At 53.7% G+C, this 16,421-nt stretch overlaps 3 protein-coding genes across 3 annotated transcripts in view; 2 read left to right on the forward strand and 1 right to left on the reverse strand.

The window, feature by feature from the left end:
• Window positions 1-2,160, reverse strand: part of ABHD8 (abhydrolase domain containing 8) — a 7,368-nt gene extending 5,208 nt beyond the window's left edge. The window contains exon 1 of the mRNA XM_006877136.1: window positions 1,418-2,160. Within this exon, the coding sequence (XP_006877198.1) occupies window positions 1,418-2,154 (737 nt within the window). The 5' untranslated portion in view covers window positions 2,155-2,160. The remainder of the gene's footprint in view (window positions 1-1,417) is intronic.
• Window positions 2,161-6,791: 4,631 nt separating this feature from the next.
• On the forward strand, window positions 6,792-7,202 carry MRPL34 (mitochondrial ribosomal protein L34). Its single transcript, XM_006877123.1, has 2 exons — window positions 6,792-6,865; window positions 6,989-7,202. Exons 1-2 carry the CDS (start codon window positions 6,792-6,794, stop codon window positions 7,200-7,202), a joined length of 288 nt encoding a protein of 95 aa, XP_006877185.1.
• A 2,324-nt stretch (window positions 7,203-9,526) lies between these two features.
• Window positions 9,527-15,325, forward strand: DDA1 (DET1 and DDB1 associated 1). The gene is made up of 5 exons (XM_006877124.1): window positions 9,527-9,638; window positions 13,318-13,398; window positions 13,606-13,657; window positions 14,416-14,477; window positions 15,215-15,325. Exons 1-5 carry the CDS (start codon window positions 9,636-9,638, stop codon window positions 15,323-15,325), a joined length of 309 nt encoding a protein of 102 aa, XP_006877186.1. The 5' UTR covers window positions 9,527-9,635.
• The last annotated feature ends 1,096 nt before the right edge of the window (window positions 15,326-16,421 follow it).

The raw sequence follows: 16,421 nt of genomic DNA on the forward strand, positions 1-16,421 counted from the left end.
CTAGAGAAGGATATTATGCTTGGTAAGGTGGAGGGTCAGAGAAAAAGAGGAAGACCCTCCAATGAGATGGATTGGCTAGGTGGCAGCATCGATGGACTCAAGTGTGGCAACAGTAGTGAGGTTGGCCCAGGATCAGGCAGTGTTTCATTCTGCTGTGCTATGAGTCGGTGCCAACTCGAAGGCACCTAACAACAACAACAACAACAATCATTAAAACAGTGAATCTGGTGCTTCCTCTGGTGAAGGAAATAGGAAGAATGGTACTGTTTTCCAGTGATCAGGTACCTGGTCAAAATCTTCTACAGAATGGGTTCTTGGCAAATGCCTTTGAGGTTCTAATAAATCCTTCCCTATGACACAAGGGTAATAACCTGAGTTGCTAATTTAACATTTTAGTCTAAGACAGCAGTTCTCATCCTGCTTCCGGGGGACTTTTGGAAGTATTGGAGACATTTCTGACATGACTGAGAGGCATGTAGATGCCAGGAATGTGGCTACATATCCTACAGTGCACTAAATAGTCCCCACAGCAAAGGACTGTTGTGGTAGTTGTTGTTGTTGTCAGGTGCCATCGAGTCAGAATCGACTCATAGAAACCCCACACACAGCAGAACGAAACAATGTCCGATCCTGGGCCAACCTCACTACCGCTGCCACACTTGACGCCATCAATGATGCCACCTGGCCAATCCATCTCGTTAGGGGTCTTTCTCTTTTTCTCTGACCCTTCACCTTACCCAGCATGACATCCTTCTCCAACAATTGTTTCCTCCGGACAATTGATTTAAAGGTTAGCTGCCTTTAAATCAGCCCTTGCTCGTTTTAGTCCACAGAGTTGTCACTGTCTGATTTTAGGAAGTGGATCACCAGGACTTTCTTCCCAGTGTTAGTTTGGATGCTCCACAAGAACTGGGTCAGCATCATAGCTACATGCCAGCCTCCACTGACATATAGGTGGTAGCTGTATGTAAGGTACATTAGTAGGAATTGAACCCGGGTCTCCAATATGGAAGTGAAGAATTCTACCATTGAATATTCCAAAATGTCATAGTGCTGAAGTTGAAAAACCCTGCCCTAAAACAATGTGATGAGAGTGTTGGTGGTGCTGTAGGATAAGCACTGGACTGCTAACCCTAAGGTTGGAAGTTCAAACCTACCAGCAGCTCCTCAGAAGAAAGATGAGGCTTTCTGCTCCTGTAAAGATTTATAGCCTTGGAAACCCTCTATAGGGTCACTATGAGTGGGAACTGACTTGACCCTACCTAACAACAACGCAACGTGAAGCACTAGCAATAGTGATGGGCACGGTCTGTCTTGTTGCAGGTTTTCATTCTGTGAAAGAAGTTAGCATTTTCTATCTGGATGTCTGGTCCCTGCAGCCCCCATCCCTGGCCCCACACCTGTGTCATCATCATACCCGTATGAATGCCCGATGAGTATGTTGCGTTTCTTGGCATAGCGCTTGAAGATAGCTCGCATGTCCTCAGCCAGGGCGTAGAAGGTATAGGCCGCAGCCACCTGGGGTGCTGAGCTGGCCCCGTGGCCTGCCAGGTCTGGAGCTACCACCTCATAGCCCAGGCGCACAAAAAAGTCCAGCTGTTCCTTCCAGATGGCCAGGGAGCCACCGACTCCGTGGATGAAAAAGAGCACCACATCAGCCTGGGCACCCTTGCAGCTGGTGATGCGCTTCTCACAGTCAATGTGGATGGTCCGCTTGGGGCGCCGGGCACGCCGCCGACGCCCGCTGCTGCCCGCACTGCCGGGACCTGAACGGCTCTCACTGCCTGCTGGCTCTGCCAATTCCACCTCCAGGGCGGCTGGAGGCTCTCCAGAGCCATTTTGCCAATGCAGGTCGGCTCGTGGCTCTCGGCCCAGGTTTTCCACCAATAACCGCCCGTTGCGGTACACAGTGATTCGGCGCTGGCAGCGGACCAGGCCGGAGCGGTCCCCCTGAGCATCGTCGGGGAGTGGTGGTGGTGGTGGTGGGTTTGGGGTCGGAGTAGGCCCAGCGTGTTTCACCCGCAGGACACGGCCTGGCTTGACCTCCACAAAAGTGTAGCCATCGCTGGACTCCACACTCTCCAGGGGTCCCACCGTGTTGGGTGGTGCACCCAGCAGGCAGCAGAAGATCCCATCGGTCACCCCGGTCAACATGGTGCGTCCTGTGAGGGGACAGTTCCAGCTCAGGAGTCATCCAAATGGGAGGAGCCCTATACCTGTGCAATATCCACTCCTAGCACCTGGACTGGGGAGCCTTTCGGGGTGGAGCTCCTTCTAAGAAGTCCCAGTTTAGGGAGGGCTGGAACCAGCCAAAGTACCAGAAAGAGGCTTTCTCTGGGCAGTATACCAGCTTGGTGGCTGGCCACCCTCCCAGGGCAGCCTGGATACCTCTAAGAGGCATCTACAGGGAAGGTAGGGAAATTGGGGGAGAGCAGGAGGTGGGGCTATCTAGATGGGGGGGGGGGGCATTGTGACAAATTTGACTCAAGTTTACAGCAGTTATGGCTACCTAAAGGAATTCCTGGGAAGCATGAGAGGTAAAGTGTTGAGAGGTTACTTGTTCCAACCCAACCAGAAACACGTTTGAAGACAGTTCTGATGATCTGCTTCTAAAAAGTCACAGCCTTGAAAACCCTATGTAATCACTGTACTCTGCATACATGGGTCATCAAGATTCAGAATCAGCTTGACAGCAATAACCTTTAGTAGTATAGTGGTTATAAATCAGGTTGCTGACCCCAAGGTCAGTAGTTCAAAACGACCAGCTGTTCCACAGGAGAAAGATGAGGCTTTCTGCTCCTGTAAAGAGTTTTTGCAGCCTTAGAAACCCTATACAGGGTCACTATGAATCAGAACTGACTCCACTGCACAGAACCACCACCACCAATGTCAAGTGCAGCAGCATGGCTGCCTAAATCCATTCATTCCTTTACCCATTCACTCATGCACTCTTCTATGGTCACTAAACCAGCCTTTCTTTTCCTTTTAATATTGTGTTTAAGGCAAAAGTTTACATAGTAAATTATGTTCCCATTTAGTGATTTCAAAGACAAGGAATTCACAGATTTTGGTTACATTCTTACAATGTGTCATCATTTCCATTCATCCAGTTCTGGCTCTATTTTTTTCCCAGTACTCTAGTTTCTTTACCTTCTCAACTTTGCTTTAGAGTAATTTTTAACTATTTGGTTTCCTATAGATAATTTTTTTTTCTTTTCTTTTTGAAAAGGAACTTATAACTGTCTTTATTTTATGAGGTACTCTGTTGTTTTAGTTAAAAGGTGACCTCAAGGGACAATTTTGGTTCAGGGTTTAAAGAGCATCCCTGGATGAGAGTCTTCGGGATTCATCCAGTTTAATTGATTCAGAAAATCTGTACTTTTAAGAATTTGATAGCTGTTTGATATTTCTCTCCCCTGTTGTATCAGAATCCATCTATTATGGTTAAACCAACATATCTTGAGGGCCTGGGAAGACATCTTCAAAGGTGCAGATCCCTGTTGAGCCCTACCCCAGACTTCTGCCTAGGCACCTGGTCCAAGGAAGGTGACTACCGGGGGGGAGGAGGTTCTGGTCTGAGCTCCAAAAGGTCCAGCTCAGCTCCTCATTGAGAGTAGAGTGTGGTGCTGTAGGATAAATACTTGACTACAAGGTCGGTTTGAACTGCCAACCATCAGTTGCTCCTTGGAAACCCTATACAGGGTCCCTATGAGTCAGAACCGACTTGAAGGCACTTAACAAAAACATTCTAATAAAAATTACACTCCTATTGGCAGAACAGAGCTGGAGAACCCTAGCTTCCCTGAATTCCTACTTTTGCCCAAGATGGGTGAACTGGGCCTGTTTCACAGATGGGCAAGTTGAGGCCCAGAGGTAGTTAGAAGGAAGCTGCTTTCTGCACCTTGAGTTCTGGGATTGACAAGGGCAAGCCCCAATAGTGGAGATGAGAATGGAGTCGCCTCCATCCCTCTAGGGGCTTTCATCCCACTCCTGGGCCACCCTCCCCCCCCCCCCGTGTCCATGGCAACCGTAGGTGGTTACATAACACGAGGGGAGCCTCACACAGCACCCCCCATAATTTAGGGCCTGGAGGCTTTGAGATGAAGCCTTGACCCCAGCCTGGGTGCTGCAGGGGGTATGCTCGCCCAAGGCCCGGCCTTAGGGGCAGGGGCTCCCTGATGGAGGGGAGTCAGCAGCGCCCCCACCCTGGGAAGGCCCCCACCCGGATTGCGGAGCGGAGCGTAGATGCGCCGCGCTACCTCCCTGCCCTCCGGCGCCTGTCAGCCTTGCGGGGAGGGGGCCGCTGGGGATATACGGCTTTCTAGGAGCCCGGGCAGGAAGGACACCCCCACCTCGGTCACGGGCCTCGAGGTCCCCCGCCCGGGCCCTCTCCCCGCTCACCTCATCGAGGGCCCCGAGACCCGAGGCGGGGCGGAGGGGTCTCGGGTCGAAAAGCCAGCGTCCACCAGCAGGCGCCGTTTACATGGTGGCGCGGGGTTCAGGTCTGGTGAGTCTATGCGGGTAGCAGAGGCTGGCGCGGGCCCCGGCGGTCAGCGCAGGGGCATCCCACAGTCACTAAGCAAATCGGCCCTTTAAGTCCCTGCCTGGGTGGGCAGAGCCGTGCGCGGACGGGCGGGTTCCTAGGCCAATCGCAACTGTGAGCTGACTTGGCCTAGTTAACTAGCCAACCAGAGGTGGCGAAACTAAGACGGAGGCGGGCCCTAGGAGCAGAGACCACACCCCTTTCAGGGGCTCGCGGAGGTTGGGGAGCTGGATCCCGCCTGGCTCAGGGCCGAAAGAGGTATAGCAACCTGCGGTTTTGGAGGCTCCTTGGAGGGGATGGCAGGGGTGTTCTTCCTTCACATGGGGTCTCCCTGCCCGGTCCCTCCAAATTGCCGTGCCGCCGCCAAACGTAGTCCCCTTACTCTTAGACTCTCTCTGTGCTTCTGTAAACAGATTCCTAGATCTTTGCAATTTCAGGTTGGGGAATCTGAAGTTCATAAAGGGCAGGTCAGTTGCCCAAGGTCCCAAGGCAAGCAGGGGGCGGGGCAGGGCTGGGACTTGAACGCAAGGCTATACGATACCAACGCCTGATAATTGTTATTATGCCACTGTAGGATAAACACTCGACCACAAGATCAATTTGGACGGAAACTCACCAACCGCTCTTCAGAAACCCTATACGGGGTTGCTTTGAGTCAGAACCGACTGGATGGCACTTGACAACAACAACAAGCCTAAACCTGGAGAAGAACATCATGCTTTACATAAAGTGTGTCGAGAGTCAGCGAAAAAGAGGAAGACGCCGGATGAGACGGCTTGGCACAGTGGCAGCAGTAGACTCAGTGTAACAACATTTGTGAGGTTGGTGCAGGACTGGGCAGTGTTTTGTTTTGTTGTGCATCGAATCGGAACGGACTCAATGGCACCTAACAACAACAATAAACTTAAAACAGAAGTCTTAGAGCTGTAACTGCGTCTCTTTGATGAAACTCTGAAGGGCAGTGGCCAGAGGTCGACACCCCCCAGCTCTCTGGTCCAGGCTAGGTTCAGAGAATCCAGCATTCTGCTGAAAGTGTGGCCTTGAAGAAGTCACTTCTTCTCTTTGTGAAATTAATGCTATAAAGGTTGAAGGCTCTTGCCTATATGCTTTCAATAAATTGGTATTATTATGGCTTGGTTGCTTGTTTGCTAAGTGGCAGTGCAGGTGGCAAGGAATTCCGTCAATAAAGGGTTAACTATTTCCTTGCTCCTGGCCCACTCTGCTCCAGGAATTTGCTGCCAGAGCTGGATTAGGCCCAGCCACCCACTTGTGCCACACAGGGTGCTATTGGGAAACTATGTACACATTTGTTCATTCAGCAAACAATCCTCCAAACACTCCTACTGAAGCTGCTACGCTGCTAGATGCTAGGGCGTCCACAGGGACTCAGTTCTAGGCTGGTACTCTGAAGGGCCCCTGGACTGTAGTGAGTGATGGGGGGAAAAACACTCCCAGCCCTGTAGAGTCAGGGTTGAACCAGAGAAGGCCAGGATCCAGAGGGGGACATCTGAGAACGAGTTTAAAGGATGAATAAAAAGATACCAGGCAGAGAGGAGGGTGTGGTGTGGTGTGGATGAGACGGCTGTGTGTGTATGTGTAGAGGGCCTGACATGCCATCTATAGGAGGTGGACATTTTCCATGGGAAGCCATTGAAGCTGTGTGACCATGGGAGGAGTTCACATCTGTGCATTAGAAAAACTCATCTAGGCCTGAATCAGGGCAAGACTGGCAAGGCCAAGTTTGGAACCCAAGAGGCCACAGAGGATGGCAGACCACCCCAAGGACATTTAGCCAGCGTGAACTCAGGCCTCCTGGGCTTTCCGCCAAGGAGCGGAGACTTGGCAGGGGTCAGAGAAAAGCTGCCAGCCAGTTGTGTGCCATCTGCCCGGATGCTGCTGGGGCTGAGGCGGGGATATACCAGCAGTTTCCAGCGGCTGCCACCAGCTGCGCCACGGCTACCCCGGGGCACCCTCTGCTGGTCAACATAAGGAACTACAACTCCCAGCACGCCGTGGGACATACTGCGCATACCAAAGAACAGCCATTCGCCTTCGCCGCCATCTGCTGGTCCCCAGAAAGAATTACATTCCCTTTGCGGCACGGAAGCTCACGCATGTGGGCAAGTGTGAAACTACAACTCCCAGAGGCGCTGGCGCTAACGCCGGCCTTGCTGTAGGAGGAATACGTCCCAGAAGCCTTTATTTCGTAGTGGTGGAATCTCTGGCGTTCGACACGACGTGTCTAAACATGGCTTCTATGGCCGGGTCTTTAGGTCGCCCGTGGAGGCTCGCCAGTAGGTCAGTAGCCTTGTTGGGGGGCAGGTGAGTCTTCAGAGAGACCGTTCTCCAAATCTGGGAGTGAGAATTGTATCAGGGACTAACGCCTACTGTTTACTTCCACGTGACCCGAAAACCCCTTGACCTTTCCCCCCGTTTCTCTGCTAGGTGGCTCCAGCCTCATACCTGGCTGGGACTCCCGGATGCTTGGGGCCTCCCCACTCCGCAGCCCGCACGGGGTAAGACGCGCGGGAATGAGTATCAGCCGAGCAACATCAAGCGCAAACACACGCACGGTTGGATCCGACGCCTGAGCACGGCAGCCGGCATCCAGGTTATCCTTCGCCGCATGCACAAGGGTCGGAAGTCGCTGAGCCATTGAAGAGCGCCTTGCGGCCCGAGAGACCTCCATTCAAACGTTTCCTCCTACGGAACCTCGTCTTCTGCTTTGTTTTTTGCGAGAACGGACAGACTAGGGCATGAATACTCTCCAAATTGGGGATTGACCCAACAGAAGATTTAGGCCAAGACTGGAAGTGGAGCAGAGTCAGACCTTGTCAAATCCCTTTATGTATTTTCAATCAGGAAGAACTTGGAACATGTACCACAGTCCACTTCCTAATCCCTTCTATGTTAATTTCATACAGATCTCAGCTCTGTGAAGAATTCAAAATGTATCCCTTAAAGTCTCTTAATCCCAACTCTTACCATACTTTGAAAAAGTGAGCAATAGTTACTTAATGTCATCTAATGTTTAAATTTCCATTTGTTTGATATATGAAACTGTTATAACTTCAAGGTCTGGGAAGGGAGGAATATGGTGATGTGCGGGGTTCACTGTGTGCCCTCGAGGATGGGATGTGAGGCCTTGAACGAGGCCATTGCTCTCTGATACTCATTTGACTTCTATAAAAGGCGATGCTCTTTCCTTGTCTATTTTGTGGTTGGAGCAATACTACGAATGGTGGTTGTGAAGTGCCATCGAGTCAGTTCTGACCCGTAGTGCCCACTTAATAACAACCTAGGTGCTTCCTGCTTTCACAGGGCTATCAGTCTAGTGGGAGAGTGGATGCCTCCTACCCAGACAGCTTTGAAATATTGGGGGGGGTGAGGGGGGTGGGATGGTGTCAAGGCTTTGTGGGCGCTCTGGGAAGAGGGAGTCCAAGAAGTCTGATTTGACCTTGGAATAAACGCAGTAAGGGGAGGCTTATTGGAGGAGGGATTGTACGGGGACACTTGACGAGTGAGGCCCAGAATTTGAGATTCAAGTGAATACTCAAGGGACTAGGGAACCATGGGAAGTGTTTGAGCAAAAGTCTAAACCTCCACTCACTTCCAGTTGATTCCGTTCCTGTTCACCCTATTAGGATGGTGTAGAACCGCTCCATGGAATTTCCAAGACTATAAAGCTTTATGGTAGCTGCTGCTGTGCTGTGAAGTGTAGTCGAGTCGGTTCGGACCCATAGCGACCCTGTATAGGGTTTCCGAGGTACAGCTGGTGAGCTTGAATCTTCAACTTTGCAGTCTGGCGCCTTAACCTACAGCGCCACATCCAGATGGCCTTTTTTTCTTTTTACGGGGAGTGGTGGTGGACCAATCTTTCAGTCCATTGCTTATCCTACAGAGCTACACCAGGAGCTGTCGAGTCGGTTCCGACTCAGTGGACTCTGTAGGGTTTCTGAGGAGCGGCTGGTAAGCTTGAACCACAGACTTTGTGGTTTAAACGACTTTGCAGTCCAGCGCATTAACCCACAGTGCCACACAAGGCCTCCTCTGTTGTTAAGTACCGTGGAGTCGGTTCCGACTCATACTGACCCTGCACAGGGTTTCCGAGGCTGCAAATCTTTAACGGGAGCAGAAAGCCTCATCTTTCTCCCACGGAACAGCTGGTAGTTTCGAACTGCTGACCTTAGAGGCACACAACCCGATTCGTAACCACTACGCCTTTAGGACTCACTCCTCTTGTTGTTGTTGTTAATTACCGTCGAGTCGGTTCCGACCCATAGCGACCCTGTATAGGGTTTCCAAGGCTGTAAATCTTGACGGGAGCAGAACAGCAGAGCTGTTCCCATGGAACAGCTGGTAGTTTCGAACTGCTGACCTTAAGGTTTGCATCCCGATTCGTAACCACTACGCTACCAAAGCTTCTTTAGGACTCATCTAGAGGGGCCCTCTGGAAGGGTTGTTGTTATTGTTAAGTGCCATTGAGTCGGTTTCGACCCATAGGGACCCTGAACAGGGTTCCCAAGGCTGTAAATCTTTACCAGAGCAGAAAGCCTCATCTTTCTCCCATGGAGCAGCTGGTAGTTTCGGACTGCTGGCCTTGCGGTTCGCAGTTCGCAGCCCGATTCGTAACCACTATGCTACCAGAAGGATCCCAGTTTTCCGGAGCTGCTGTGAAAAGCCAATGAGACGCCTTTGGAAACGATTTCTTAAGTTACCTGCAAACTTCTGGGACTACAATTCCCAAAAGGCTTCGCGGCGTGCCCTGCCCACTTCCGGATCTTCCCTCCCTTCCAAGTCCCAGGCGGGGTTTTGTGTTCTCAACCGAACTTGATGCTAAGGAAGAGGCGTTACAGCCAATGAAAGCTGACCTTGTCGAATCCGACCAATGGGAATGCGCATAGGCTCCAAATTGTGGGGGTGGGGTTAGAGAATGGACCAATGACGGGAGCTGGCGGCGCCATCAGAGTGGGCTGTGCCGTGGCTGGAAGTTACTGTGCGGCGGCAGTGGCTGAGAAGGCGGCAGTGGTGGCGGCGACGGCGGCGGCTGAGGAGACGGCGGCGGCGACGGCGGGGACGGTGGCAACAGAAGATGGTGAGTGTGGGCGCCAGGCCTGTACCCCTCCTTCGCCCGACAAAATGGCGACTCGAGCCGACCCCCCCCGTAACCCCCGAGGCCCCTCACTGCCCTGTCCAGCCCCCTCAGGCTCTTTCCCCTCGGGCCGGCCCCTCCCTTCCCACTCACCTTTAACCTTCGACTGCCAGGCCCTTCCACACGCTTCCTGTTGACCCTTCGCCAGCTCCCTCCCAAACCCCTTACCCCTTGTAGGTTTCAGGCCCTGACAACTCATTCATTTCCGGGTCGCCCTCCCCTCCGGAAGTCGCCCGCGATGGGGATGGGGTTCACTGAATCCCCTATCTCAGGCCTTGTTTTCTGCCTGCCCGCCGGGACATCTCTAGTTCAGGAGGGTCGGGGTGGGACCGGCCTGGTGGTCGCGGAGGGGGAGAGGTTTGGCCTCGGGACATGGCAGGGCTTTGTCACCAAAGGAAGTGCGACATCGCCGACCGCTTCAGTCCCCCAGGGCTGGACCCCACCCCCACCGTTCAGGGTTCACCTGCCCCACCATGTTCCAGACCCCATTGCATTGTCATGATTTAGGGACTCCTCCCCGCTGTCGATAGTAGGGATGAGAAGAGGGCTGCCTGGTCGTTGGAGGTCTAAATCCTGTCTGCCACCAGAGCGCCCTTCAGCTTGGGTCTGGGGGCTGTTTTGAGGTTCAAGTTTCCCACCTCTGAAGGGCGATGGTGGTGACCTGACCCCAGAGTTGTGCTGAAGCCTCCCCTCCCCACCCCCATCTGGCACTGTAGAGCATCCCCATGGCTGGGGGAATGGGGGAGGTGACCCAGGGCTCAACAAAGCCTAGTTACCCCCTAACCCAGAGTCGGGCCTGCATCCCTTCGCGTGGTGCGTGGCAGGCCAGGAAGATGGGTGGAACAAGCATGGGCCTCTCTGTCACCGCGTACTCCACGCCCAGTCCACAAGAGGCTTCCGTTGGCTTCATCACCAGCATACCTCTACCTCCTCCCTGGTCCAGCAGAGCCACCTCCCACCTGGCTGCCTGCCTGCCCCCTCCTCAGCCCCATTCATATTAGTTGGTTGCTTTTGATCCATTTTGGCGCCCATGACCGTGTGTACAGTAGAGCCGTGCCCCCTAGGTTTCCTAGGCTGTGGCCTTTTGGAAGTAGATCACCAGGCTTTTCTTCCGCTGGATGGTTTCAGACTGCCAGCCTTTCAGCTAATAGGCAAGTAATGAACCATTTGAGTCATCCAGGGACTGCTGGCTCCCTCCTGCGTTGGTAACTGTTAAGTGCTTTCCAGTCAGTTCAGACTCAGAGCAACCCTGTGTAGGGTTTCTGAGGATTGGCTGGTAAGCTTGAAATGCCAACCTTGCAGTTCAAACCAACTTTGCAGTCCAGTGCATTAACCCACAACACCATGCCTGGCCGTGCATAATTTACCTGGGGACTAGAGGGAGCTTTTAAAGACATTATACCACTTTCTGGAACTTCAGGTTGTAACCTGGATGAAACCCCAGCTCCCCACGGGGTGCACCAGGCCTTGTGTGGTCTAGCCACGCACGCCCTTTGTGTGACCTGAACACCTCTGTATCCACCTTCCAAGCCCTTGCCATCCCAGACCCTTTCCCTGCTGCTCCTCCTTCCTGGGATGCACCCTCCCTGGAGACCCGTCTGGACTGAGGCCACCTATGCCTTTCCTCTCCTGGCCCACTGAGTCTGGCTTGGTCAACAATGGGTGACCCATGTGGCATGAATTGGTTGACCAAGCCAGATGTTCCTGGGATTTGTTGAGGAAATGTTGACCAGCTGCAGTGAAGACGTTCCCTTGTCTCAGGCCTTGTTCTCCAGCTTACCTTGTCCCCTACTCCATTCTTGCCAGCCCGTGCCCTATACACACAGGCTGTGCCACTTCTGTCCATAGATTGTGTCTTGGGAAGTGGGCCCTGTTTCATGAAGGCTGAGAGCTGGAGCTGAGTGGGGCTGTGGGCTCCAGGAGGTGTCAGAGAGGGAGGGGACATGTCCAGAGGTAATCACACTGGGGTGTGAGCCACTGTGGCTGAGGTTCTGAACAGGTGGGGAAGCAGTAACGGACAGGCTTTGAACCACTTTGAGCTGGGGTTAAGGGATGGTTCCCTAATTAGAGAAAGGGACTTTCCTGGAGGTGTCAGGATGCTGGTGTTGTGGTTGGAGGCCAGCAGGGGCAAGATTGGGTATCTAGGACCCTGGGGGCTGTGGAGGGGTCAGAGTAGGCGGGACTAGGACAGGGATCCATCCTTTAGGTCTCTACTTGTATGCCCTCAGACTGGGTCCCCTTACCTGCACCCCTTCTGTCAGGCTGCTTACACTCACTCACCTGTGTGGTTCTCTGGCTCACATGAAGCCAGGAGCAGGTCTGTGGTGGCTCCCCCAGTGCCCTGCCCCATAGGTGGGACCTGAGAAAATGGGTTAATTGGGTGAAGTCGGGCCAAGCTGGGGTTGAGCTCCTGAGATGGAGAGGTATGTTTAAGGGACCTGGGGTGGCCTTGAGTAGCAGGTAGCGCAGGTGTGAGCTGTGTGTATAGCAGGGACTGTCCGCACTCCAGCCATGACATCCCTGGCTGCACATCATGGAGGCAGGACATCGCTGCTCCAGTCTGCATGCTTCCCCCCCCCCCCAATAGCATTTCTCCCCAGGCCGTCTCTGGACTTTGGCTTTGAGATCTACCCCCAAGGGTGCTGGTCCCTCCTATGTCTGAATCCTAGAGTGATGACACAGCCTTCGGGGCTCTGCAGCCCTTCCTTGGTTTGCAGGCAGGGAAACTGAGGTGCTGGCAGGTCACACAGTGGGAGCAGCCTGGCTTCAAAGCTGGGAATCTTGGACATGTGGCATGTAACCACTTTGCCTCAGATTCCCTGTATGTGTGATGAGTGAGACCAACACTTACCTTGTCAGGTTAAGACCTTATTTGATGAGGTATTTAGGAAGTCCCCATGGCAGGAAGTCAGAGAACCCCACAGAGACACAGCCTTCCCCAAGCTGACCTTCAGCCCTTAGCTCTTCAGCTCTGCCCCTCTGAAGATCCAGACCCCAGCTTGCCTGCCTCCGTTTCTTAGAGGTGGCCTAGATTCTTCCCACTTGGTAGCTGGGGCTCTGTGAGAGGCAGACACTCGCCTCCACCCAGAATGAGGCCTCTTCAAGCTAGGGTCCTTCTCTGGTTGAGGCAAACTGACAACTGTTTGGCTGGTAGTCCAGTTTGTAACAGTTTGTACAACCAGGGATTCCTTCTCTCAGAACTGACAAGTCTTTCTTCATCCCATCTTTATGGAAGATGGATGCACAGAAACTTGAACAAAGACAGCCTTGTGTTCCTTGTGCCTGTGCTGAGGATAGCCAGGGGCCTCTCATTGACAGTCCTGCTGCCCCGGGGTCCAGGAGCTTGTGTGACTGACCTGGGCCTAAGTCTTCGTCTTGCTGATACCTCGCTGTGTGACTTGTAAGAAAGTGGCCCACCCTCTCTGAGCCCCAGTATCCTTGCCTTTCTCATGGTAGCAGACTGGTGAAGCACTTACCACATTGGTTGGCTTTTAAGTCATGTCATGTCTGTATTGGATATTAGGCTCCAGCGAGTCTTCTGGAGGGTTCAAGCAAGAGAGAAAAGGAGACTAAGGTCCAGTTGCTAGCCTGGCTTCTCACATGCCCTTCCCCATTATTTTAGGCCGATTTTCTGAAAGGATTGCCCGTCTACAACAAAAGCAATTTTAGCCGATTCCATGCTGACTCCGTGTGCAAAGCTTCGGTGAGTATGTGTCTGAGGGTTGCAGGGGTTGAGGGGCCACAAGCTTAGTGGGGACATGCACGTCCTGAGCAGGATCGTGTTTGAAATGGAGGCAGCTCTGCAAGCCCAGCCTCGTCTGACTTCCTGCTGTGTTACCTACCCTGTGTGAAGGGTGTGGGGAGCCAGATCCACCAAACTCGTAACTGATCTTTTCCTGTCCTCCCCCAGAACCGACGTCCCTCAGTCTACCTGCCCACGAGGGAGTACCCATCTGAACAAAGTAAGTAGGCCTCTCTGTCGGTCCCTCTGTTTTCGCCTGGCTATCCAAGAGTGGTGCCCAGAGGCTGCATTGGCACGGGAGCGTGGGGGTCCTCAAACCCCTTCCCAGGTCATTGTCCTGGGGTGACAGAGGAATGACTGCCTCTGGGGGCCTGGTGGGACTAAAGAGCCACTGTGAGGGAGGGGCACTGGCTAATATGTGTGTCGTAGACTTGGTCTGCTCCCGCCCTTGAGGACACATGACTTGCTGGGACCCTCCAGGTGGCATGTGCAGTGCTCGGCCCTCCCCAGCCCTTTCTCCCCCCACTGTGCAAGCTCAGGGACAGGGTCCCTCAGAGTGAGAGTCCCCATTGGGGAGAGTGGTGCTGTCCCAAGACGGGAGTGGAAGATGGCCATGGTGACCAGTCAGGGGACATAGCTGCCATGTGGAGAGGGCAGTTTGTTTTAAACTTTTTGAATCCCTGTGACCCTCTGGGCTGAACAGCCCTATAGATGAATGCATGGGGCCTAAGAGTCCCTGCTGCCTCACCCAAGGCTGAGACCCTGGGCTATAGGACAGCTGGTTCAGATCTCTTGTGGTGGCAATTCTGAGTGGGGGGTGTAGCCATCTAGGGGTGGGGTCCCTGCTAGCTAAGAGTGGTGCATCCCCCCGCTTGCTGAGCTCCCATTCTGGAAGGGCTGGTACTAGCAGGGGTGGAGTGGGGACACTTCAGCTGCTCCCTCGCCATCTCTCCTGTGACTTCTGTCTTTCCTCCTTAGTCATCGTGACAGAAAAGACAAATATCCTCTTGCGCTACCTACATCAGCAATGGGACAAAAAGGTGAGGCTGAGCGGGCCAGGTGTGAGGACTGGGAGGAACAAGTGCTTGATTGGGGTTTTGAGGGGAGAGTAAGAGTTTGACAGATGCCCAGGGAATGGGAGGAACATCCAGAGGGAAGAGCTGTGCTGAGCTGCCGAGGCTTGGAGAAGGATGGGGCTAGGTGTGTTGAGTGACCGGGCTGGAGGCCCACAGGGAGCACAATGACAGCATCAGTCAACACAAGGGGTATAGTTGCAGTGACAAGTCTCCCCTCTGTGGGACCTCTGGTGTCCCTTCCCGCCATAGGACTGGCCTTCTGAGGCCAGGGAGTTTCCTTTTTTAACTGGAATTCTACATTTTTCTGCCACGTGGTTAGCTTCTTTGGCAACTTAAGGGTGCGTGTGGGCTGGTGATGTCCAGGTGAGGTTTTCAGTGACCCCGTGACAGAGATACCTTGGCCACCAGACATCACCTGACCTCGATGGGAGCGGGTGGACCCTGGGGAACTTGTGTGACATCTGCACATTGTCAGCCCTAGGGAGCTGGGGGGGACTGTTGGGTCCTGGAGGATAGTTCGTGGCTGCCCATCCAGGAGCAGGTCACACGTGGCCCTGCTTACTGCCTGGCCCCACCATCCCAGCTGAGTCCCCAGTGTCCAACAGTGCCTGTTTGCTCATCTGCTCATGGGCTGGGGCCTGGGCTCTGGGCAGGAGTTTGGGGGCAGGTCTGGCTCATTGCCCCTCCTCCCTACCCCCCAGAACGCTGCCAAGAAGCGAGACCAGGAGCAAGTGGACCTGGAGGGCGAGAGCTCAGCTCCCCCTCGCAAGATCGCACGGACCGACAGCCAGGACATGCACGAGGACACTTAAGACTCGCATTGCCCTCACTGCACCTCCTGTCGTGTCTGCTGTGCGCCGTGTGTCCGTGCCCGCCCCACCCTGCCTGTCCTACCCACACGCGCCATCCACACTGCGTCCACCCTCCTAGGAGCTGATGTATTTATTTTCCTCAAGTTTTTATTTATGCTGTAAAGTGTACCCAGCGATGGTTAAAGCGGACGTCAGACCCCGTAGCGTGATGTCGGTAGATGCTTTTTTAAAAACAAACCATTGTTATTTTCCCCTACCAAGCCCCCCTCCCTCTGCTCCCCAACTCTTCTCACAAATGAAAGTGTGGCCACGAGGGTGGGGGCCAGGAGTCCCAGCCTCTGATTTGCAGGGACAGCAAAGCAGCCTTCTCCCCCCACCTGCCCAGTCGCTAGCCCGGGCCTTTAAGACTCGACTGGTCTAGTGTTCCACCGGAAACTCTTCTGGGCCCAGATCCACCCTCACTCTGAGCCTATGTGAGGGACAAAGGAGGCCCTTCTGGAACCTTCAGTCATTTTATCATGGACTAGTGCGTGCTCAGTGTCTACCCCAATAAAAGGATCTTTCTGTCCAACATTGGGTGTCTGCGAGGCATCTGATCGCCACCAGGAGGAGCTGAGAGGGCACCCTCACTAGTGGCCGGGACCAGCTGGACTCTCGTGGTCCCACTGTGGCTGCCTTACTGAGAGCCAAGACTTGTTGGACCTGCTCCTCTACCTCACCTGCCCAGGTGTCCCTGTGGACCCGTCACCTTGGAAACCATCCATCTGAGGACAAAGTTATGGTTGGATACTATTCCCAGGATGCTGCCGAGCAGGGTGGTATTGGAGATGACCACCCCTGTGAGGCATGGGGTCTCAGAACCCTGTCAGCCTTGCATGGTGTGACTACTGCAGATGGTATCTGTGCCCTGTGCCCTGGGTCAGAGAGAAGTCCGGCTCTGTGCAGCCACTTGTAATAGACATGGTCAGTGGTGCTCATGGTGGGGTGTGGGGGCATTTGCAATGCTGGGGGTAGCTCCACTTGTGCTCACCAGAGACCACAGTGTGGGAGCCAAGTGCTGGGGGCAGTGGAGAGGATCCCCAGCTCGGTTATCACT

The sequence above is a fragment of the Chrysochloris asiatica genome, unplaced genomic scaffold (genome assembly GCF_000296735.1).
Source record: "Chrysochloris asiatica unplaced genomic scaffold, ChrAsi1.0 scaffold00442, whole genome shotgun sequence".
In the NCBI taxonomy this organism is placed as follows: domain Eukaryota; kingdom Metazoa; phylum Chordata; class Mammalia; order Afrosoricida; family Chrysochloridae; genus Chrysochloris; species Chrysochloris asiatica.